The sequence below is a fragment of the Ictidomys tridecemlineatus genome, chromosome 2, assembly GCF_052094955.1.
Source record: "Ictidomys tridecemlineatus isolate mIctTri1 chromosome 2, mIctTri1.hap1, whole genome shotgun sequence".
Taxonomy (NCBI): domain Eukaryota; kingdom Metazoa; phylum Chordata; class Mammalia; order Rodentia; family Sciuridae; genus Ictidomys; species Ictidomys tridecemlineatus.
Genome location: NC_135478.1, coordinates 229,398,667 through 229,422,236, shown reverse-complemented (window position 1 = coordinate 229,422,236; position 23,570 = coordinate 229,398,667). Strand labels below are relative to the sequence as shown.

Genomic DNA, 23,570 nt, shown 5'->3' with positions numbered 1-23,570 from the left:
ACCACCTGGTCAAGATCTGTACATGTGCCATCCCCACACTCAAAAGGCAGGTTCTGCAATCACGATTTTTTAAAGCCACCCAGGACCCAAAACCACTGTTCAAGGAGCCTTTAAAGAGAGGAGATGGCTGACATTTTCAGCATTTTCTCCTAGTTAGAAAAGTGTAGAGACTGTGCCCAACCTCCAGCTCATGACAGTTGTGGATACAGAAGCAGAGCAGAATGAACAGCACCAGGCTTCCCAAAAGTCCCGCCCTAATTCTGTCTAGAGTTTGGGTACAGAGGGACAAAATGGCCTCTTAGCACAGGATAAGAGAGAAAGCCAGGTGGAGATCAGAACTGTACCCAAGGACACAAATGTGTCCATCAAGGAAGGAAAGCAGGTGTCCCAGCCCTGTGCAGAAGGTGGCAGGCAGTCCTGGGAAGTGAACTCTGGAGAAGAGCAGGGAACTGTTCTGGAAGCACACTGGGAAACACACCAGAGCTGCACAAAAACCAGCAGCCTGTGAGTACATCAACCTGTGGGATGTGCTCACCGAACACCAGCCACCAGCTGCCATCAACCCACACAACGCCCAAGCAAGGCCAGAGACACCACGTCCTCACTGAGAGGAGAGGAGAGGAGAGGAGAGGTAGGAGAGGGTGGGGTGTAGGGTAGGGTACAGGCCTGCAGGGCAGCATATGAAAGGAAAATGTGGACTGAATGACCTTCAAAGATTACACAGCTTATCACTTAATCTGTCTGTGCATTTGTCTTCTGTAGGAGTGGAATGATTCTTTCTGCTCCTATCTCATAAGGAGGCATAAGAGAGCACATACAAAACAACAACAACCCTGAACACTGTGCCCTAGCAGACCCTGGCCTTCTACAAGAGACCCACAGCAGGCAGCCCACCATGAACACAGGTGAGGTTGGCTGCTGCTCCAAGAGGGACTCTGGTCAGCCAAACTCAGAAGCTAGAGGGTTGCATCTCTCAGAAGCTGAGGGATGACACATCATCAGTATCATGCATGTGCTGTGACAGGATGGCCTCCCCAAGCAACAAGGGGCTCTGTTGGACATCTAAGCTTCCCATAGGACAGACTGAGCTTGGCTGGACAGGAGAACGCCATGTAGCCCTGTCACTTCCTCGGGTCACTTTGGCCCTGTGAAGTGAATGGTGGTCGTGTAACCTAAACACCAGACCCTGGTTCTATATTGAGGCTCTCTGGTGGTTAGGGGTGCTCATGCACAGCTGATGCCGTGTGCAGATGCACATGCCCCACTCTTTCTGCACAGCACAATGCAGGCGCTGCTCAGCATGTCCTTCAGAGGTGTGGGCGACAGCCAAGTTCTCGGTTGCAGGCAATTTACTGGAGTTGTGCCATCAATATGTCAGGCGAGGAAAGGGCTTTGGTGAAACGTGCCGTTTTTTCTAAGACGGGGCTAAGGAGGCGATGACCCACTTGCTAATGATCTGAGGACTGCTGGGTGTCGGACACTCGCACATCAGAGAAACCATCCACTCTTGTCTTCCCTTAACCACATCTAGGGAGAAGGGCCCTCCCAGAAAGGGGAGCAGGCAGTACCTTCTTGGCCGGGTGGATGCCCTGGATGCTTTTGATCCCTGGAGGAACAGCTGGGTGCAGGTGGGGCCCCATGGGCGGGTGCTGGGGCTGCTGAGGGCCGCCCTTGGTCAGCGTCACCTTGCGGGCAGGCTGTTGTCTCACTTCTGGAGGCTGAGGAAGCCGCTGGGGCTGGCCCTCTGGGTGAAAAAATCCATCACTTTCTCCTCCCTGCTGAAACCAACAAGGCAGTACATGGTTCAGTGTCCATCCACTCCATCCACTAGGCGCCCCCAGGGCAGGGAGCCTGCAACCAGGGCCCACAGCAAGGCCTTCTGGACAAACCTGAAACCCAGCCAAACTTGCCCTCAGAGAGCCAGTGTGGAGACCGCTCACTGGACAGTAGTTAGGGTTTAGCAAGACTTTTCAATTTAAGACATTAAGGTCCCTTTCATTACTGTGATTAAAATGTGTTCTGATTAAATTAAATGACAAATTGCTGAACTTTAAAAGTACTTTATATGTGAATAGCATTTTTCATTTTCCAGAGCATTCTTGTTAAAACTGACAGCATGCACAGAGCCAACCTCTGGGAAGCCGGATCAAGAAATAAGAGTGAATTAATAAGAAAACAACATGGCAAAATTTAGTGGATGTAACCAAAGCAGCTGCACCAAAACAGGAAAGGGGAAAGAAAAATCGAAAATCTATAATCTGAGCTCTCACAAGAAGCTGGACCCCAGAGACTATAAAGACAAAGGAAAAAACAAAAAACTAAGTGGAAAAGAATGATAAAAATCACTGCATAAAAGAATGACACAGTGAACAGAAAAATAAAGTCCTTTCTCTCTCAGGTCTCACAAGTTGTTGTCAGGTTGCCAAAACTGATACTCTTCGCTGACAAGAAAAAAGGACAGAGGACAAATGACCAAAAACCATAAGCAAGGCGGGACCACCAGGATGGACCCTGCAGAAGTTAAAATACATTACAAACAACTCTGAATCAACTCCACAGTCAGCTCAGCAGAGAGAGGTGAATTCCACAAAACTTGGAGGCACCAAGCCACTCCCACACAAAGGCCCCCCAAAGACCTCTGAGAAGTCACAGTGCTGAATTAATGATGTTCTTCATAGGAAAGATTCGGGCCCAAATAGCATCACAGGTGGATTCTAGCAAATATTTAAGGAGGAAAGACCACCGAGCTCACCCCAATTCCCTGAGAAAACAGAAGAGAAAGATGTGCATTCCCTTCATTCTGAGCCTGGTACCCAACCAAAGTGCCAGAGCCATGACCACCACCAAGCACATCCCTTGTAAACACACATGGGAAAACCCTCAGCACAGCACTACAATTCAATCCAGCAGCTCAGGACAAGCATCACACCCCATGACCAAGCAAGACTTACCCCAGGAACAAAGGTGGGCTAAGCTAGTGCAACATGCCACAGGTATGACAGACCCACGGCCATCTGCTCATGTCCAGCTGTAGTGGACTGAACAGAGTGGTCCTGCCAAGGTTCTGCGACTCCATTACGTGTATTACGATCACCTAACATATGCTGGTGTTGGAGTCACTTCTTGCCCCTAACGAAAATGGGCAGGTCAATGGCTCTTAGGATATGTGGTCACATCCTTAGATTGAAAACTTTCAGCTTGGAAAATTTCTCATATACAGAACTAGAGACAAGTACATAGCTCTGGAAGACACAACTTGGAAACCAGGCACTCACAACGCGCCCAAGGCCTCAGCCTGGCTTTCCAAGCACACTGTAATACTGTGTGGAGAGGGAGTGGAGCGGAGACTCCCAGGTTCAAGACAAGCTCTTGTGTCTGCCAAGTTCCCGGGCGCTCCTCAGATCTGCAACAGAGAGGGTGCCATTCTACATGAGCTGCAGGCTGAGGGTGGAGACACACCCAGGCTCCCCCCACGCTGCTGTCCACCAGGCCTCCCTGAAGCTGAGCAGTGGCATTCTCCCCTTGCACGTGGAAGAAGCACCAAGATGTGACTCCACACCACCTCCAAGAGAGGTACTTACACCAAACCCATTCTACAACTATCTCCAGAAGAACTGGATCAAGGAATGAGCCATCATCCAATTAAAATACTTCATTTAAAGTCCTATAATGCTGTGCTTTGAATGTTATTAAAGATGGCGGTTAAGCATTCAAGGCGAAGCTATTTCAATTTATAAGAAAAATTGAAAAAATAAAAGTCCAATTAAGAGTCTAAGTATTCTCTTTCAATGTAGCACAATGAAAAGCTAATTACAGTGGGAAATAAAACCCTGAATTTCTGGGCTAACACCAGAAAATGGTCAATCCATCTATATGTTACGAGGCTGTGTCCAGACCTATTTTACAGACCCATACTTCCAGAGACAGACGGAACTTGAGTGAGAACCAAGCCAAAGTGAAGCTACCTATTTACTGATAAATCTCCTATAACCTATGCACACAGTGGCAGTCTTGAAAGTGGTCCTACACTTATTAGTACTTAGTTAAGCCAACGTTAACAAACTGATGACTCCAATTAACCATCTATGCAACAATCTGTATCTGAAAGTAAGCGGATCAGCAGTTGTGAGGGGGCAGATTATGCTCCAGTTCTAAGAGGTAAATTTATCCAAGGAGTTTTCAACTCCTTGTGTGGCAGAGTATGGATACACCTTTAGCTATCTTCTTCTTCCTCCAAAGCAGAAAAGGGGAAAAGGGCTTGGGCCCACCTAAGCCCAAACCAGAAACATTTGATTGTTTCTCTTTCCACATTTTTTTTTTTAATGAATACAATAAACATGTCTCTTCAGAGCAGTGCTTTTTAAAATATCTAAGAAGAACTATCTGAATTAAGTAAGCTTAGGGAATACTTTTTATCAGCTTAATCTTACAAAAAATGAAGTTTGTAGCCACCAACATTAGCAGGACATATTTATTTATAACAAATGATTTAACTGTATTGATAAAAATGCCTATTGATACTGTCAGGGCTTCTTGCAATTTGACAGATCAAATCTTATTTTCATTCCTAAACCCCATGAAGAAGTGATATCACTGACTTGCATTCAGTAGCGAGCAAATTGATTAATCCCTCTCCATAGAAATCTCAACCCTTGATTATACCTATCAGACGTTAAGCAGCATTATTCTGGAGTGACAACACTTGACAAATTCCCCAACCATTTTTCTCAGCCTTTGTGGCCCTGCTAGCTTGTATTAACCCTGATGAAAAATTAATTTTCCTTATCTTCTTCTAAACCCCAAAATCCAAATCCGCCAAACTGGCAACTCTTTCTGTAAAGGTTTATGAAAACCTCTAAAAGATTAATTGCATGTCTTCAGGTGACATTAAATTAATTTCCGTACTCCTGACAGACACTTGATACTCCGTGCTGAGAGGACAGATAACATTGTCAGGACACAGAGAAGGACAGTGGTGTGGCGTCCCAGGGCAGCCCCGCACGAATCCTGCTCCCGATAAGGCTGCACTCGCTGTCACCCACAATGCTGAGGATCTCACAGCTGTAGCCCTCCCGTACAGGTTTCTATTAACTTCAACAATGCAGGGCCTATCCCTATGATCTCTGTGACGCTCATTCAGAACCTGCATGGTAAATGATATGCAAGCTAGATCAAGTTTCTAAATACAAACACAAGACTGCTGGATTAAAGGAGAAAAGGTAGAGAAATAAACATTCTCTTCCAGGTTCGGGGTCAATTTCCTAATCAAACTGCTGCAATGTGAGAGAGGGTGGGAGCACTTCACATCTGCAGTGTTTGCTTCCTCTCTGCAATAGACTATCCTCACCTAGTGGCCAGGACACCAAGCACAGACACAACTGAAATCAAGACACTACCTCTGTCTCCTCCTGGTAACAGGGCCTATACAGGCTGAATACACATCGAATTCATGAGTTTAAAGACATCAGGGCAGACAGAATCCATAACTTCTGGACTTCTTAAAAGTATTTTCTTATTAGTATTAGACTCTACAGTATTCTAAGAACATGGCACAGTTATTCAAGTGCTTGCTCTCATAACAACCTACCCTTCTGAAATTTGTTACGCATGAGAAAATCTTTAAAGAGCAAAAGTAGCTGGCTTTTTGAAAAATACATAAACCAAAGCCCTGAATTTATGAGGGGATCTGATACCTGGATCCTCCAACCTGAATAGCACAAACCACCAGGTAGAAGAAGAAAGAACTGCCAGAGGTGGTGGGGCTCTGCACACTGTGGTTTCTTAGGCAGCTAGGCCTCAAAGTCTGGCTCTTCCAACTATGGACCTCACTTAGGGTGAGGTTCCAGACCTCAGCTCTCCCCACCAGAGACTAACAGAGGTGCCACTGCCCCTAGGAGGCTATCCTGAGTGACTGTGCCACCTGCCTCCACCTCCACCACCTCTGTCAATGGCAGCGTCCCTTCTCATCTTGTTTTCCAGCACTCTGTCTGTGGTCCTGTCCTTTAAACCTGCAGGCGTGGGAACATGCTCCAAGTCACTTCCACCTGGCCCACTAAGAGACCCTGCACCAGGTACCACCAGATCACCCTACAAAATTAGCTTCTGCCAGAAGCAGGCTGGCCAGCAGTGTTCAAGCCTGGCTGTGGAAGCTGGGTATGGATTCTCCTGGGTGATACTCCCAAGGTCTCACAAAAACCAGTCCACATGGCACATCTACCATTTAACAAAATCTGAAAGGCAGCAAATAGGCCGTATAATACAATCCCATTCTACAAATCAGATAAAGGAGTCTGGGGAGGGGATAACGAACTTCTGCATGAAAAGATGACTAGAGGAATCAGCAAGAAGAATTCGTGGTTTTTTGTTTTTTTTTTGGGGGGGGGTTCCAAGTACTGCTCACTTCCTGGCATCACCTAAACATCTGCAGAAATGACTCTTACTCTCATCCTCAGAAGCATGAGGGAAACACTGCCCTCGCTTCTGCTGCTTCGACAGAACAAACTGAACTACGTGGTGATATCTTCAGCTTAATATTTAAGCTTCTTAAATATATGTATCTGTGTGACGGTCCTGAATTCTGGAGACAAACATGGAATACAAAGCCAAAGCCTCCTAAGTGAGAAGCAGCACCCAGGAGCCAGGGGAGTGCAGCAGGCCCACCAGGGCTGTACCTCAGTGACAGCAGCACCCCTCGGGGCCAGAGGCACAGAACACCACATCCACAGAGCAGGAGGGAGGGGAAAAGCAACCTACCCCAGCATGAAGGGCTGAGGAACTGCGACTGCCCTTAAAGCAGTAGTTCCCAAAAGGTGACAGATGGTTTTAAAGGGATAAAACAAATGATTCTATACCAGTTAGCAGTTAGGCCAAAGCAAGGCAAGGACACTGACCCATCATCCCTCCGCAAGAACTTTTCAATGGCTCTCAATGCTCTAGGAATCAAGACTCAAAACAGTCTGAAGAAGCCCTCTCCAGACGCACTGCTGTCTGCACTCCAAATGAACTGCCTTCCTTCAGGTAGCAGCTGCCATGGGACCTCTGCAGATGCCTTCCTCTCCCTCCTTCTGCTGCTGCTGTGTCGTCAGTGATGCCGCATCACTCCTGCCTTTGCCTGTGGTCCCATCCCCAGAGCCCGCTGAGTGCTTGTTTTCTTGTAAGCTCACTGATGAGAAGTTCCTATTTTGTAGGTAGCTCTAGCAGCACGAAGGCACCCCGCAGGACACATATACACCTCATCAATACTGGCACCCAACTAAGCCCTGACCCCTGGGGTTCTGAGGAAGGCACAAGGCCCGCACTCCTGGCTGTTGAGAAGCCCTGCTGATACTACCGCGACACCTGGGGCACAGGCTCAGTGTATGGAAGGTGTCCAGCCTATCTCCACCTCTGCCACAAAGAAGATGCCCCTCGAAGACCCTTCTATCAGTCATCCTGTACTCTGGTTGCTGCCAAAATCAATGCGTTCGCCTGCCCCTGGCCCACAGAGGATGAGGGCCTTGTTTAAAATATTTAAAGAGTAGTGTTTGTTTCTGCTAGAACTATCCAATAACTACAATGGTTTAAAAAATGAACCTAATGTGGCGAAAAAGTACTTTGCTTTTCCCAGTTAATGACCTATTTCAAGAAACGTAACACACAACAAATCTGACCTATTTAAGCAGTCCCTTTAGGATTCCTTTTGCTCTCTCTGTAACTCACTGAAGAAGGAAGAGCCCACATGAAAGGCCTAGAAGCACTAACAGAAACCATATGAAACCTATTATGTTTGCATCTTAAATGGCCCCCAAGACCAAGTGCTTGGTTGGTCCCCAACTGTGGTGCCATGGGAGGCAGTGGGACCTTTAGGAGGTGGGGCCTGCTGGGAGGAAGTTAGGTCACCATGGTTGTGGCCCTGAAGGGGACACTGGGACACTGGACACTACTCTTTGCTTCCTGGATGCCATGAAGTGAACAGGCCTCCTCTGCCAGGTGCTCCCACCACAGCATACTATGTCAACAGAGCCCAAAGTCAACAGGCCAAGCCACCATGGACTGAAACCTCTGAAACTGTGAGCAAGAAACCTTCCCTCCTTGCAAGTTAACGACCTCAGGTCTCTTGTCACAGTGATGGAAAACTAACACTGCACCCCTGGCTTGAGTGTTCCACTCTGAGGAACTGGAGCTGCCTGGAGACAGGACTAATCCCAGAGCGAGGCAGAAAGACAAGTGGCACTGGAACTCTCCTGAACAGGAAGGAAGCACAAGGTCAAAGAGTGGTATGGAATAATTCAAGGATATAGAAATCAGTGAAAGGGACTCTCACTGGCTGATCTGGGACTTCTCTAGCATCAAAGTAAATAGTGAGAATGGTAGCTGACTGAGTAACCTAAGATTTCAGAAGCCTATACTGACGCAGTGGATGAAAACAAGGGCCTGAGTGAGTCATGGCCACAGGACTCACGGAGCTGACACACACAGGCACCAGCAGCAGCAAAGCATCAGTGACTGCTGGCATGGTTCTCTGACCAGAAGGGGTACAGCCAACAGTATCTTCCCACACATGACTGACCAGTGACTGCACATTCAGTGCTAAACATAGTGGGGGACACTTGGCAAACACCATCTCTGGGATGGTCCCATTCAAACTTCCCACTCCTGAGAGACCTCAGGACTGGAGGAGGCACTGAGGATGACAGCCCTCTGTGGCCATCCTACCAAAAGTGCACAACCTGAAACTGATCAGGAGGAAGCACAAGACAAACCCAAACTAAGGATGCTGCACAAACTAGCTGGCTTCTGCCATTTAAAATGTCAAGGGCAAAAAACAAAAAACAAAAAAAAATAGAAATGAAGGGTCAGGAAACTGTTCCAGATTGAAGGAAACAACAAATGCAGCACATGGCCCCGGACTGAACCCTAGGCAGGATCCAGACGGTGGCTTCGATAATGGTATGGTTCCTCAACAAGAAGCATTCCGATTTTTGCAATATACAACTATGGTTTTATAAGAAAATGTCTCTGATCTGAGGTAACACACTATGCCTCTAATCTACTGGCAAACAATTGTGAGAAAAATGAGAGAGAGAGAGAGAGAGAGAGAGAGAGAGAGAGAGAGAGAGTGAGTGTGTGTGTGTGTGTGTGTGTGTGTGTGTGTGTGTGTGTGTGTGTGTGTAAGAGGACAAAAGAGGTGAGGACGAAAGAAAATGCAAGCAGGCAATGGCACGGGAGCTCCTTGCACCACCCTTACAACCTCTCTCAAGTAAAGCTGCGCCAACATCAACACAGCCAGCCAGAGAGACCAGGTGAGCAGGATACCTCCTGAGAAGGAGGTAGGGGAAGAGACCTACAAGTCCAGGCCAGTCCTCTAAAGCTAGCTCCCACAGATAAAGTGGGACCTTCTGTATGAGCATTTGACAGCCTTTAAAAAATAAAATGTAAGAGAATCACAACTGGACAGCTGGATTTCCTGCTGGGGCATTGTCTGCTTCTCCCACTTCTCTGTGTGGCCCACAGAACAAAGGACTGTTTGCTTAATTTGCAGCCAAACTCCTAAAATTTCCATTGCTTTGATCAGAATAAAGCAGCTGATAAGTACTTGCTCTTATTTTCTTAATGAACACTACCTACAGCTACTCAGAATAACCCCCTCCCTCCCCACCCCGAAACTGAAAATTAAGCATAGTGACACTGAGTTGCCACTCATTTCACCCAGCTACAGCCTAAGCTCTCTGTAGCAACCCTGGAAGGAGACCTGACCCCAGCTTCTGGTGAGCAGCTGGGGCTCATCAGGCCGCAGCAGCCAGGGCAGCAGCCAGGGCAGCAGCAAGGGCAAGCCTCCAGAAGATGGTCAAGATGCAGACACAGCAGAGACCAGCTACTTCCCAGAAGCTGAAGGCCCTTGCAGCAGACCTTCTTTCCCAGGACTAGTGATTGTTCTGATTCCTCCCTGGGTCTACTCTCCAAGGGTGGGTAAAGGCCGCCATAGTAAGCTCACATGAAGTAAACAGGTGATTCTTTTTATATTTGCTCTATTACTACTTGAACGGAGTTTTCGATTATGTATCGGTTATGACTAGAATAATGATTTAACAAGGCTTCTCTTTCAATTTCTGAAGTTCATATTCTACCACATAATCAGCATAGATTTTATACCAAATTTTCTGCAAAACAGTAGGGTGCAACCATTATGTAAAGCATTTTTTTAAAAAAACTGTGCCAGTATTACTTTAAAAATCATATTTTATGGGTTGCAGTTGTGGCTCAGTGGCAGAGCACTCACCTAGCAAATGTAAGGTGCCAGGTTTGATCCTCAGCATCACATAAAAATAAATAAATAAAATAAAAGTATTGTGTCCAACTACAACTAAAAACAACAATAACAACAACAACAAAAAAAACTGTGTATCACTAAACTCTGTTTGGTGCAAGATTAGGAAGCAAGGAATACCTGCAAATATACATCAATGCGGTGGCTCTGATTTTGTGGTAATGAAATGAGCAAATAGAGACTATTCTATAATGCTAAGCAGTAAAAAGATAGCCATTCCAAATACAATTCTTTAAATAGTTATATAAATAATGTTGAGGGGGGGCACATTAAATTTTATAAGCAGTATTTGCTGACATCTGACATAAGCAGCATCAATTTGTTCCTTTTGTAATCTCACCTATCAAATCCAGAAAGTAAAATGGGAAGAACAACAACAAAAAAAAATCATATAAACAGTGCAGGATTAGTTTCATAGCAAAAGGTCTCTTTTACTTTCTAAATCCTGCAATAATTTCTACTCCAAGTTTTAAATGGGATACTTGACCTGCTGTGATTCATATGCTCATCACCTCCTTCCTTGGGATGGTTGAACCAGCAGCATGCAGGAGGAAGCCCTAGCCAGCAGCACCCATAGTCGGGGTGGCTCACTAATCATCAGGTCCTTCTTTCTGCACATCCTGCTCCAGTCAGTCACTACCAATTGGAGGGCATGGGCAAGCAAAATGGAACCTAATTACCCGCCTGGTTCCAGAAGCCTCCATCAACAATCTTCTAAGCCCTATGGCTTCACATTTACCAAAAACAAAACACCATCCTCAGACAGAAATGAGTGACACTATAAAAGAATCAGCAGGTAGAATAGGGAACTCTTTGGAATAAAGCCAGGGCTGGAGAGCCACAGTGAAACTGAAGCTAGAGGCTTAGCCCTGCCACTGAGCTATATGGCCCTGAGCTGGTGATGTGACCTCCCTCAGACCCAGCTTTCTCACCTATGAAACAGGAATGAGCCTCTACCTCACAGATGTTGAGAGTACGTGCTCAACATTAGATAGAAAGCAGCCACTGCTCCCATCCAGCTTGAAACCCCCGATTTCTACAAGTATTCTAAAAAGAAAACAATTTGTAAGTGCCTCTACCTGCAGGAAGCTTTCATGTATCAACTCCTCACAGCAACTTTATCAATCCCATTGGAGTCAGAAATGAAGTTCAGAGAAAAAAAAGAACTGTTCAGGGTCTCAAAGGAAGCAAAGAAAGACAACCATCCTAACATGAGTCTTTCTGCACCCAAAGTCATGTTGCTTTTATGTATCACATATCTAGGCTCAGGGGTCAATTCATGGTCTTCAAGGAGGAGTGTTCCAAGCTTGGTACCCTATGAAAATAGATCTCAGAAAGGCCAACACCAAGTATGATGCCAGGGCAAGCCTCTGAATAGCATGTAGCACCTGCAGACATCATCATGACCATGCAGAAACACCAAGAAGTCATTTTTAGGAAACTCCTCTGAAGATGTTCCCTACGTCCAGAATGCAGAAAGCTGAACAAAGAGGACCCATATAAAAGATTAGAAATCATGTTATGACAGGGTGAATCAAAATCACCTTAAAGACGACATACCTAACAAAGGGCAGGAATACAAGCTCACTTTCTTAAGACTCAGAAGCTTTCAAAAGCTCAGTTTAATAAACCCAAAGATAAATGGTTTGATTCTGAAAATTAGATAGGGAAATAAAAGAGAACTCTGTTTTGATTCACAATTGCCTCACAGGCATAAGGACTATGAGAAGCCTAATTAAGTTGTAAGATATTTCCAACTGAGCAATGTAGGAAGAATGGCAAAAAATTCTGCTTTCACAAACACACATGAGCAATCCCGTGATATACTCAGACTGTGGTCACCCACAGGGGACAAGCTCTGGATGGCATCAGTCACATAATCTCCTAACTGAGCTCAAGGAGGACTACGAGCAGGAGACTGATAACCAGGGAGAGACATTTTGTTAAATTCATTAGTGATAAAGGTTTAGGTCAGAAAAAGGTGAAGGAAACCCTTCAGGCTAGGGAAAAAGAGTAAATAAAACTGACTCTGGGGTACCTCTCTAGGAAACCTTATACACAAGATCCACAGCATAAGGAAAAGAAGTTAAGGGCTCATAACCAAACACGAGGGGTACACAATCAACAAGAAAAGCTGCCATTAGCTAGCAGGGCATACATAAGTCAAACCTGACAGCACTCATCTGTTTCCTTTTTTCACAGCCTGAAAAAACACACAATTAGCAACTAACCACAATTATGAATACGTTCTCTTAAGAATGGTTCCCACCAACTTCCAAAAGGAAAAAACCAACCTAATACCAGCATCACTAGGGAAATGCTATTCATCCTAGTTCAGAGAGATACAAGCAAGAGACACATCTGATCAGCCAAAAGTTGCCAACGTACTATACTGGAGGAGCTGTTGGAACTAATCCTGAGACTCGAACATGTCTGTGTTTAACTAGCCATTTACAAACTGGAGAGGCAAATGAACAGTTATTCCCAAGTACTGGTTTGGCAGATAGCTATTTTTGTGGAAAATTCTTTTGTTTTCTCCACTTACATAAAATTAAGTAGCATGGGGGCTGGGGTTGAGCATGCATGAGGCACTGAGTTTGATCCTCAGCATCACATAAAAATAAAATAAAGATATCATGTCCCCCTAAAACTAAAAAATAAGTATTAAAAAAATTAGGTAGCATGATTTTGGAAAAAGATCTGATATAAAAAAAATTTTAACACTGCAGAAAAAGCAAAAATTTCAGTAGATAAAATTTCGTGAAAGGTAGTATTTAAAAGCCTGTTTAAAAGCTGCTGAAGGTATAAAACTGACCCTCCTCCACTGCCATCCACTGAGACAGAGGGTGCATGCAGCCCTTTCCACCTGCTGCCGTGACAGGGCACTGGCCGGTGTGGGAAGGCCTGTTCCCAGCAGCAGCCATGCCTCCACTCAGGTCTGCAATCCAAGAATGACGAGACTCTGATCAACACAGCAGTCTCATAAACAAGGCTCACACGTGAAAGGCCACAGCCTCTGCGGAAACCAGCAGGCGTTTGGGTTCACATCTAGAGACAACTTCATATAGTAAAATAATATGATGTAACATCTTCTGATTATCAACATTTTGAATCCCGATGAATAGAGGTGAGAAAAAACAGACTCAAATAAAGCAAAATCTGGTTGCCTTATTGCATATTCTACATCCGAAACTTCTAACATATTAGTCTATAAAATTTTTCTTATAACACATGGGTAAAAGCCGTATTTTTATTTGACAAACCTAGAAATAAAAGCACTGAAATTAATTAACTGGTCAACTAGTGAAGTGATGTGTTCCGGAGCCCAGGCCACTCCCAAGTGTAATGCCAAGCTGTGCGTTCCTTCACATTCCTAGGCAGCACCTTCTCCCCGTGCATCAGTTAGAGATGATTTTCCCTCCCAATGTGCATATTTTGCACTTTTAATACAGTGATTACCAGTGGGTTCACTCTAAAAGCTTGTTTACAGCCTTCCCATTTTTTCCTCAATGTGTATCAGCACTGTAGAGTACAACTTCTACATGGAATTTGCTTAATTCGCCGTAATTAAAGCCACAGGTGCAAGTTTCCTACTACATGAAGATCATGTGGCAGAATAAAAAAGCAGAAACTCTATTCATCACCTCTTTCCTGGGGAACCTTCTATAACGGGAATCTATCGTCAGTAGCTCATTACTTCAAAGAGCTGAAATTATCCAAACTGCAGTAAAACTGCAATTCCTGTGCCTTACTGAAAATGATTTGAAATGGACACTGTTCAAAAGTAAAAGAGCAGGGGATGTAGCTTGAGTGGTAGAGTGCTTGCCTAGCACCCACAAGGCACTGTTTGTGACCCCTAGTACTGCAAATAAATAAATAAACAATTAAATAAAGCAAGGGCATGCTCTACTTTTGAAAGCACATGGTAAGAACATACATGATTAATTTAGAACTATAACTACTTTAAAAAAGAAGTATGGAGAAAGCCAGGCACAGTGGTACAAGCCTGTAATCCCAGAGCCTGGCGGTGCAGGAGGATCACAAATTTGAGGCCAGTCTCAGCAATTTGGCAAGACCCTGCCTAAAAAACAGGGATAGGGGAAAATGTGTCTTGAAATTAGAAAAACAGGTATGAATGTCTGTCCAATGCTGCTTAAAAGTGGACAAGTACACATGCTGGTTGCCCTCTCCACCCACAGCTGCTCACTGAAGCTCAAGCTACACACAGCCAAGCATTTGCTTTGTGTAAAGGAAATTTTATTTCACAACAAACTTGATGCATCAAGTTTGTTCAATTTGTTATCACAAATTTATAACAATTTGTTATCACAAATTATCTACAAAAAGAAGCTAAACCTAAGAAATGTGTAATTGTGGGATGCCACCCTGGTCTTCATTAAATTGACTCAAGAGATAATTTAAACAATTCAAATGGGTCCCAGATAAAAGCAGAATTTAAACAATTCTTAAGCCAACTTCCAGTGGTAAAGGCTGGTCTATATGATTCCAACAGTGGCAATTTTTATCTCTGAAAATAAGGACCTTATAGAAGAAACAGATTCAAAAGAACCTGTAAAACTCTGTCAACTTACCCCTCCTGACAACTTAATCACCCTGACCTTGGAGCTGACGTGTGGCCCATCTCCACCACCTCCACTGTTGGTCCGGTGCATGACAGTCCTCTTCACACCAGGCTTCATGTCCTGAGGCCGGCCCTGGAGGGACGCTGGGCGAGCTGCCTGTGGAGGGGGTGTGGGCTCCTCCACCTCCACAGGTTTGACCTGGACCACCTTGTGCAGAGGCTGTATCTGACTCTGAGGTATTGTTTTGGTGGGCCTCACGTGTTTCAGTGGTTTCATCTGCTGTCCTTGATACTGCATGTTAGCACCAGATGGTACAAAGTTTGATGTTTTAGGCTGAGTATTTGAAATGGTGACATCCTGGTTTTTAACAAGTCTGTTTTTCACATTCTGCCTGCCCTGTGCACCTGGAAAAGGTAGCAGCGGGTTACCATTAGTGGGAGAGGGTGCAGCCGCCTGCTCCTCTTGCTCCACAGGGGCTTGCGGGGCATAGAGCTGCTGCTGTTGCTGCTGCTGCTGTGCAAGTCTTTCCAGCAACTCCTTCTTCCTGGCACCAGCCTGCTGCTGCCGACGTAACTCCTTTTGTTTCAGAATTTCTTCCCTTAGGCGTTTCTGCTCCTCTATCTTTAAGCGATATAACCTTGTTTCTTCATCTTCATCAGGAAACTAAAATGGAAATACCCAGAGTTTACTCTTCTGTATAAAGGAAGGCAACCATCCCATCTATTTCAACTAAGAAGATGCATTTTCCGAAAATCTTTCAATTTAGTGTCTGAAAGAAGGCATTCAAAATCTGCTTAAAGACTAAGTATAATTCCCTCCTCTGGGGAGGGTGGGGGAAATTACACAGCTAAAGCTAATTTGGAAAATCTTATCAGAATATTAAAAACTGAAATAATGTGAATTTCCACTCATTTACAAGTTTGAAACCAATTAAACTATTCATTTAAGATATCAAAATATGTTTTAAATGGGAATGGCAACAGGAGCGAGGCCCTGCCATCACCCGGCTTTTATCTGGCTCTTCCTTGACAAACCAACAAAAGGTGGGGTGTAAATGACCTGAAAGGGCCTGATTAGAACTATTGATTTTTCGTACAGAATTTTCAGCCTGATCTCAAACTCATTTGTCACAGAATAATTGGTTATAATGAACAGCACAAGTCAATCTCTCTGACCTTGAACTCATGCACCCTCCTCAGAATCAAAATGTCGTCAATTGCAGTATTGGAATATTAATGGTATATAAGGAATCCCTTGAATATGCCAACCTGAAACCATTCCGAAAGCCTATCAAAAAAAATCGTTTGAAAAAGTCCAGTAACTTTCATAAATGGCATCCAATGAGGAAAGCCTACAAAAAGTTAAGCATTTTACAAACCTAATGGTATTCTATAAAAACTACCCATTCCCACAGATCCTTTATAAAAAGAATCCTAGTGTTCAATCTATCTGGGATCCCCCTATTATCAAGCTCATCTACCCTGAATAAACCTGAAGGATCAGGAAAGTAAAAACAAGAATGCAGAGGAGTTGGCTAGTGCCTTAGAGCCTCATGGAGGGCATGTTCCCTCAAAGGCAATTTTGACAGCTGGGTTTTCTCATCTCAAAGTAAGCCTAGGACAGATTTTAAACAGGAAAAGAGGGTCAGTAAGGGTCTGCCACCAGGTAGGCAGGCAGAGCAAGAAGTAACACCAGGGGAAGCCAGAAAGCCAGGTGAAGAGCAGAGGGTGCAGGCAGCAAGCAAGGAGGGAGCTATGGATACACTGACAGGACCCCAATGTACCATTCGGAACACAAAGAAATCACTACTCATTAGCGTATATCCCCACACAATCAAGAGTTACAGGCCGTGTTCAGGAATACAGACAGCAGGACTTGAGAAAGACTTCCATCGACAATCATCCTTCATTGTATCATCATTAACTGGGAGTGTAAAATAATACACCACATTTGGCTAAGCAAAGATAATATTTCTTCTAAAAAGTAAAAATAGAATGTATAGTCCTGGTGAGGTACACAGAATATTAAAATAACAAATTAGGACATTCAGCTTATACCATGGTGACCTGTAAGTTCCAAGTCACTTCCACAAATGACGTGTTTAAAAGCAACCACAGAGGGCTGGAGTTGTGGCTCAGTGGTAGAGTGCTCGTCTGTCATGTGTGAGGCCCTGGGTTCGATCCTCAGCACTACATATAAATAAATAAAAATAAAGGTATTGTGTCCACCTACAACATATAAATAAATAAAAATAAAGGTATTGTGTCCACCTACAACAATATTTAAAAAAAAAAAATGTAACTACCGAACTCTTGAGCCCTCTACCTCACCCAATGTGCACAAAAGGAGCACACAGCAGGGGGCTGGTAGCCGTGTGTCAAGAAGGTCCCTTTCTCATGTCATGCAGACACTGTCACTGTACAAGAAAAGAAGCATGTGTGTGGTTTTATTTTTCAGAACCAAATCAGTGCACAAATACCAGCCAGAAACCAGCTATGTAAATTAAAGGCACTATCAAAATTTTGGGAAAGGATTCTTTATAAACCACTCCAATCCTGCTTGCTAATCTACAATAATTTTTATATATTAATTATAACACCAAGAGTCACCCTAGATCTAATTAGAGCTTATTAAACAGTAACTCAATATTTTGACTTTTCACTTACAATTCTGGTTTGGCAACGTTACAACTGCTAGAGGAATTATTGGAAGAAAATTTGATAGAAAAAAAATTAACTAATTAAAAGATAAAACCAGTGCCAGTTGGTTTTTATAAAATTTTAAGAAATCATAACTTACCTAAATTTTTACCTAAGGAAAACAGATTATGCTATCATTACTATAGTAGAGGTAATCAATCCACCATGCTACTTCATTACATTCTTCATAAATGTGATTAATACTGATAAAACTTCCATGTTTTTGTCTCTTACCAGGTCCCAGGTGCACACTCTGGCTTGTTTTATCCTCATTTAACAGGGAAGAAAGTTGAGGCATATGGGAAGTGAGGACCTCAAATTACAAGTCATGTAAAATACTGACCTGCATTTATTATTTATACTTACAACCTCCTATACCTGTTTTAAAATTATCAACTACACGTGTAACTGTATTCTAAATAAACCACACTCCTCCGAATCTTAAAGATCAATAGTACAAGCAGTCCTATCTAGGATGGAAGGTGAAACTGAAAAAAGCCACCCAAACCTAACAGTGCACCTCAAGGGGCAGCAGGCTGTGCTGGGCCCGCAGCCCAAACCTGGTCCTGACCTGGTTTTCCAAGGAATGTTTTTCTGGAACACAGGCACATCCACTCTTTGGAGAACTATTTGTAAACTGCCTTTGTGCTGAAATGGCAGAGTTGAGTAATTATGACTGTGTGTACTATACAGCCTAAAATATTTACAGAAAACACTGGTGAGCCCTAGTATAAGTTGACTCTATATAATCAATGACAAATGTACAAATACAAGAAGTCTAATATTGTAAGCCAGGGAGAATAAAAGTGTATCTTCTCTGAACATGCTAGTAGGCTTCAAAGAAGGATCCAGCAGGCAGAGGACAAGAAGCTGAGAAGATTTTGTGACTAACACTCTGGATGAGTGAATGAGCTGATTACACAGCTTCCTCTTTGACCAAATATATTTTTTTTTAATATTTATTTTTTAGTTGTAGGTGGATACAATACCTTTATTTCATTTTTATGTGGTAATGAGGATTGAACCCAGTGCCTCACGAATGCCGGGTGAGCATTCTACTTCTGAGCCACAACCCCAGCCCTGACCAAGTATTTTTTAATAAGGAAAATGTCCCACCTCTGTTTCTGGTTTTGCTTCTTCCTTAGTTTGAGCCACAGGGCTCACTGGCTTGACTTTTGCTTCTGTTTTCGCCTGTGAGTTCCTGGAAGCCACCACAGCCCTTGCGGGTGGGGACGTGCTGATCGGCTTCACCTGAGCTGCAGGCGTGGAGGAGCAGCGACTGCTACTCATTTCTATTACGTGTGATGGCGCGATGGGTAACTCACGCAAATTACTGTTTCTGGGAGCAGTGGGCTGCATCTGCTGCATGGGCCGCTTGGTTACATTCTGAGATGCTGCATTCTATCGCAAGAAGAAACAGACTCTGATTACAACTAGAAATGTGGCTGAAGGATACAAAAAGGCACACATGACTCAGTGCAAACATGACAGGGCATCCTCATCAGTAACAGGCATCTCTTCTGGCCAGTTATCTTCCCCCTTGCACGAAGGCAGCTCAGCCTCTGCTGCCAAGGGCTCACACTGTTCAAGGCAGCCTACGTGCCCACAGACTAACAGCCTCCTGCTTAGTGTAGAAACCACACCAAGTGATGTGGCTTGCAGCTTCAGTATGGAGGGCCAATATTTTCAACACAACTCTTTCAAGCACTTTGTCTGCCTCAAGTAATCCTTAAGGAAACCATTTCTACTAAGTCACCAAAATGTAATGTGGAACAGGGAAGGAATCAAGTATTTAGTCAAAGTCCTTGACAAAGAAATGTGTGGGAATTTCCCACAAATGAATATAAATTCCCTGAAGGCAGAGATCTGTCTCTTCTGTTCACCACTGTATTCCCAGGAACCTGAGAAGTCCCTGGTGGCAGGATAGTCACAACATTTTTCCTGAATTCATTTACTTATCTGTTTACAGCCCAAAGAGGCAATCTATGCATCAAAATTAAGTCACTGATCAAGGTAAAATGACCAACACCCAAAAGTATTTTCTAAGGTTATATACCTTTTAATTAACATCTATTACCACAGAAATACCTAGATACAGAAGATGCTGAAGCCAATATTAAAATCTACTAAGTTCCAAGTTTTCAAATCTGCAAATATTTCAATGATACAGGTATATTAAAATAGGTTGAAAACCATAACCATAGAGGTCCTTCATCACCACTAAGAACAGAACTGCAGAGAGTCCTAGAAATAAGACACCAGGACAATAGATCAGACATCCTTTATAGATAATTAAGCCACCCTATAAATAGGACACTGAGCAAACATTACATAAAATACAAAGAAGTGACTTCCATGATCTCTTCAACAATTACTTTTGGTCAAATGAAGGGTTACATTATAATTTTTTGACAGTGTCTTGTCGGTTTCCCAAGACGTGGCTGGTTTAGATGCTGCCGTTCAGGCAGAGCACTCACATGGGTATGCAGGATGCAACAGGCTTTGTCCCAGTGTCCTATTTATAGGACAGCTCTTTTCCACCACTGATAATCTGAAATGCAGTGCCTTCTTAGAAAAATGACAACCTAGTTCTAAAAAATATTTTAGTGAGAACATTTCTTCTATTACTTACCAGTTACATACACATGATTTTACTTAGAAGTGACTTTTGCAATAAAGTTCATGCCATTCTCAAAATAAATTTAAAAATATTTTTCAATCATTTGTCTATTATTTATCTCAAAAAAAAAAAATAGATGCCTAAAAACAATTATTTCAAAGTTACCGTAAGTGGTGCATCTATTGCTCAATTTGTGTTTTCATAAGTGTCCCACATCTGGGACGATGGGACAAAATCAGTTAACACACTCTTTAAGGTGTATAAAAGGGTGTATAAAAGGGTATATAAAAGGTGTATAAGTCATTAATTTCTGTATTTAAGAAAACAATTTCCTAAGTGTTCACTTCAGAAAAATGTATGACATACTTGTTAATTTAAATCAGAACTGGAAAATAACCTAACTCAACAACTATGCCTCTTGAGTTCTCAAAGTCAAAAAATACCCTAGGAGGCCTCAGTGAAGACGCCATTGGATACTCACGTGCCGCAGCCCCTGGCGTGGGGGGCACTGCATCCGGCTGCTGCTGGGTTGGGGCTGAGCAGTCTGTACATGGGGCCTGAACTGAGGCTGAGACATGGGCATCAGAGGAGGCGGAGGGGCAGGAAGGTGGTGGTGATGCTGGTGCTGCTGCGGCTGGTGCTGTGGCTGGTGCTGGGGAGGCGGCTGGTGCTGGGGAGGCGGCTGGTGCGGAGGCTGGAGCTGGGGCTGGAGCGGGGGCTGGTGCTGGGGCTGGTGCTGATGATGCTGGGGCTGGTGCTGATGGTGCTGGGGCTGTTGCTGGGGCGGCTGCTGCTGCTGGGGCTGGGGCTGATGAGGAGGCGGCAATGGAGGATGCAATGGCCCCTTCCAGTTCAAAACAAGGGAGAAACAGCAATTCACAAACAGATAAACAAGCTACACCCAATTCAACTGTCCTCTTAAAAATCCCATCTTGAGAAACAAACTTAACATGGTGCCAAGGCTTCACTTTGGCTTTGTTGGGAAGGTAATGCTATCTTCTAAGTGCAATAATGATCAACAGCTACTATCATAACAGCTAAATGTACTTTTGCCCTAAATCCTTTCTACGAAGAATTCCAAGAATTTATGTGAAGGAAGTAACTAAGGATGTAAGCAAACACAGAACCTCCAATATGATACTAAAGTTCTGAAACCAACAGAAGCGGGCAAAATCAGCATCAGTGTAAAAGGCAGCTTTGTGCACCAAGGTCACGTGCAGTAGTGAAAGACGATTCACTGAAGTGCAATGGGAGCTGGGAGGAAAGCACAGGGATGAGGACACACTGCTTCAAAAAAACTGGAAAAAAAAATATGTATATGTACACATGAAAATGTTCATGACGCCAGGTGCAAGGGGCCCACACCTGTAATCCCAGCAACTCACAAGGCTGAGGCAAAGATCGCAAGTTCAAGGCCAGCCCGTGCAACTTAGAGAAACCCTATCTCAAAATAAAATATAAAAAGGACTGGGGTGTAGCTCAGAGGCAGAGCACCCTTTGGGTTCAACACTCAGTACCAGAAAAAAAAAAAGGAAATGTTCATGGCAGCCATTTCTGAGAAACAGAATTGTTTAATTTCCTCACTCAAACTTATCTATATTCTAATATTTCTGCAATAGAGAAGAATTAATTATATTTTTTCATTAAAATAAAAATTTAAAAACCACCTCAACCTCCGTTAACACCTTAGATAACAATCACTTTCCTCTTGGACCATCACTGTATGTTTTAATGATAAACACAAAATCCAAGAAGAAATCACAGGATAATAAAGATGCCACAAATACTTCCACCAGCCCAGGAAACACCTACCAGCAGAGGGCATACGAGATTGCCAAACACTGAGTCAACACCAACACTGTTTTCTTCCCAAGGGGTTTTTCCCACTATCTAGTATGGGAACATAATTTTACAAAGCACTTTAATTACACTGATAAATCTTTCAAGACATCTTATAAAGGTGACCAACTGTATTATCAAAACATGTCCTAATTTTATTGAAGAACATCTTTTAAAAACTCCTAACAGGGGCTGGGGATGTGGCTCAAGCGGTAGTGCGCTCGCCTGGCATGCGTGCGGCCCGGGTTCAATCCTCAGCAACACATACAAACAAAGATGTTGTGTCTGCCGAAAACTAAAAAATATTAAAAATTCTCTCTCTCTTAAAAAAAAAAGTCATTAAAAAAAATAAAATAAAAAAATAAAGACTCCTAACAGTAGGGCTGGGGATGTGGCTCAGCGGTAGAGTGCTCGCCTAGCATGAGACCCGGGTTCGATCCTCAGCACCACATAAAAATAAATAAACAATATTAAAAAAAAAAAAAAAAAAAAAACACTCCTAACAGTGACATTTCCGACTCCCCCCAAATGACACATTTTTCCATTTCTCCTAGTATTTCAGGAGATAACAGTATCATCAAGAGAGTTTAGTAAATGGTACATTTAACACTAATAACCTTACTCTTTAAAGATTACAGTGAAAATCTGAAAAAGTACTCCTCCCCTGCAGCATAGACTGGTTCCCCCAAGGTTGGCCCACGTGCATACCTGAAGGTTTGGCTGGGCGTGCGTGGGCAGGAACGGCTGTCCTGGGCCAGGCAGGAAGGGCTGTCTAGGAGGAATGAAAGGCCGGGTGGCTGCTGACCCTGGCTGGCTAAAGTGCAGGATCCCCACTGGACCTGGGGGCTGCAGGGCTGGTCTTACGGGCCTCTCTCTCGGGAACACTGGCTGCTGTCCTTGCTGATTAAACGCTGGTCCAGGCTGAGTGAATGGTAAGGGACTTTGAGCAGGAACAGGATGGCTGCTGTTCAGAAGTGTGGGTGGAGGCGGTGGTGGAGGGGGACTTCGCTGCTCCAAGAAAAGATGACTGGGGAACCGTGGTTCACCTGAAACTGAATAGGAGTACAACACCACCTTCAGGTCAAACGGATCATGCACTTCTCAGAAGACCAGTTTTATGAACTTTCTTACCCTGGGACAAAAATGACAAATAGTGATGGAGTATGAACATTTAGAAAGAATTCTAGATCTTGCCTCTTTTTTTTTTGCGGGGGTGGTGGTGGGATACTAGGGATTGAACTCAGGGGCACTCAACCACTGATCCACATCCCTGGCCCTATTTTGTATTTTATTTAGAGACAGGGTCTCACTGAGTTGTTCAGTACCTCACGTTTGCTGAGGCTGACTTTGAACTCGCAAGCCTCCACCTTCAGCCTCCTAAGCCACTGGGGTTAAAGGCGGGTACCACGGCACCTGGCTACCTTTTGCCTCTTACTTCTGGATTGCTTTGTGGGTCAAAATGAACGCTTTCCTTCTTTGAGTGAGATTTTCACATTTCAGATACCCAATACTATCTGATTGTA

At 43.9% G+C, this 23,570-nt stretch overlaps 1 protein-coding gene across 5 annotated transcripts in view; it reads right to left on the bottom strand.

Annotated features, from left to right (window-relative positions):
* Rbm33 (RNA binding motif protein 33) overlaps positions 1-23,570 on the bottom strand; it is a 98,465-nt gene that overhangs the window by 10,644 nt on the left and 64,251 nt on the right. For 4 of the 5 annotated variants that reach the window (XM_078040906.1, XM_040291213.2, XM_021727287.3 and 1 more), the window contains 5 exons: positions 22,756-23,099; positions 20,690-21,052; positions 18,705-18,989; positions 14,899-15,552; positions 1,569-1,778 (listed from right to left, as the gene is read on the bottom strand). In XM_078040906.1, coding sequence (XP_077897032.1) covers positions 1,569-1,778; positions 14,899-15,552; positions 18,705-18,989; positions 20,690-21,052; positions 22,756-23,099 — 1,856 coding nt within the window. The remainder of the gene's footprint in view (positions 1-1,568; positions 1,779-14,898; positions 15,553-18,704; positions 18,990-20,689; positions 21,053-22,755; positions 23,100-23,570) is intronic. The other variant, XM_040291214.2, reaches the window with a different exon arrangement.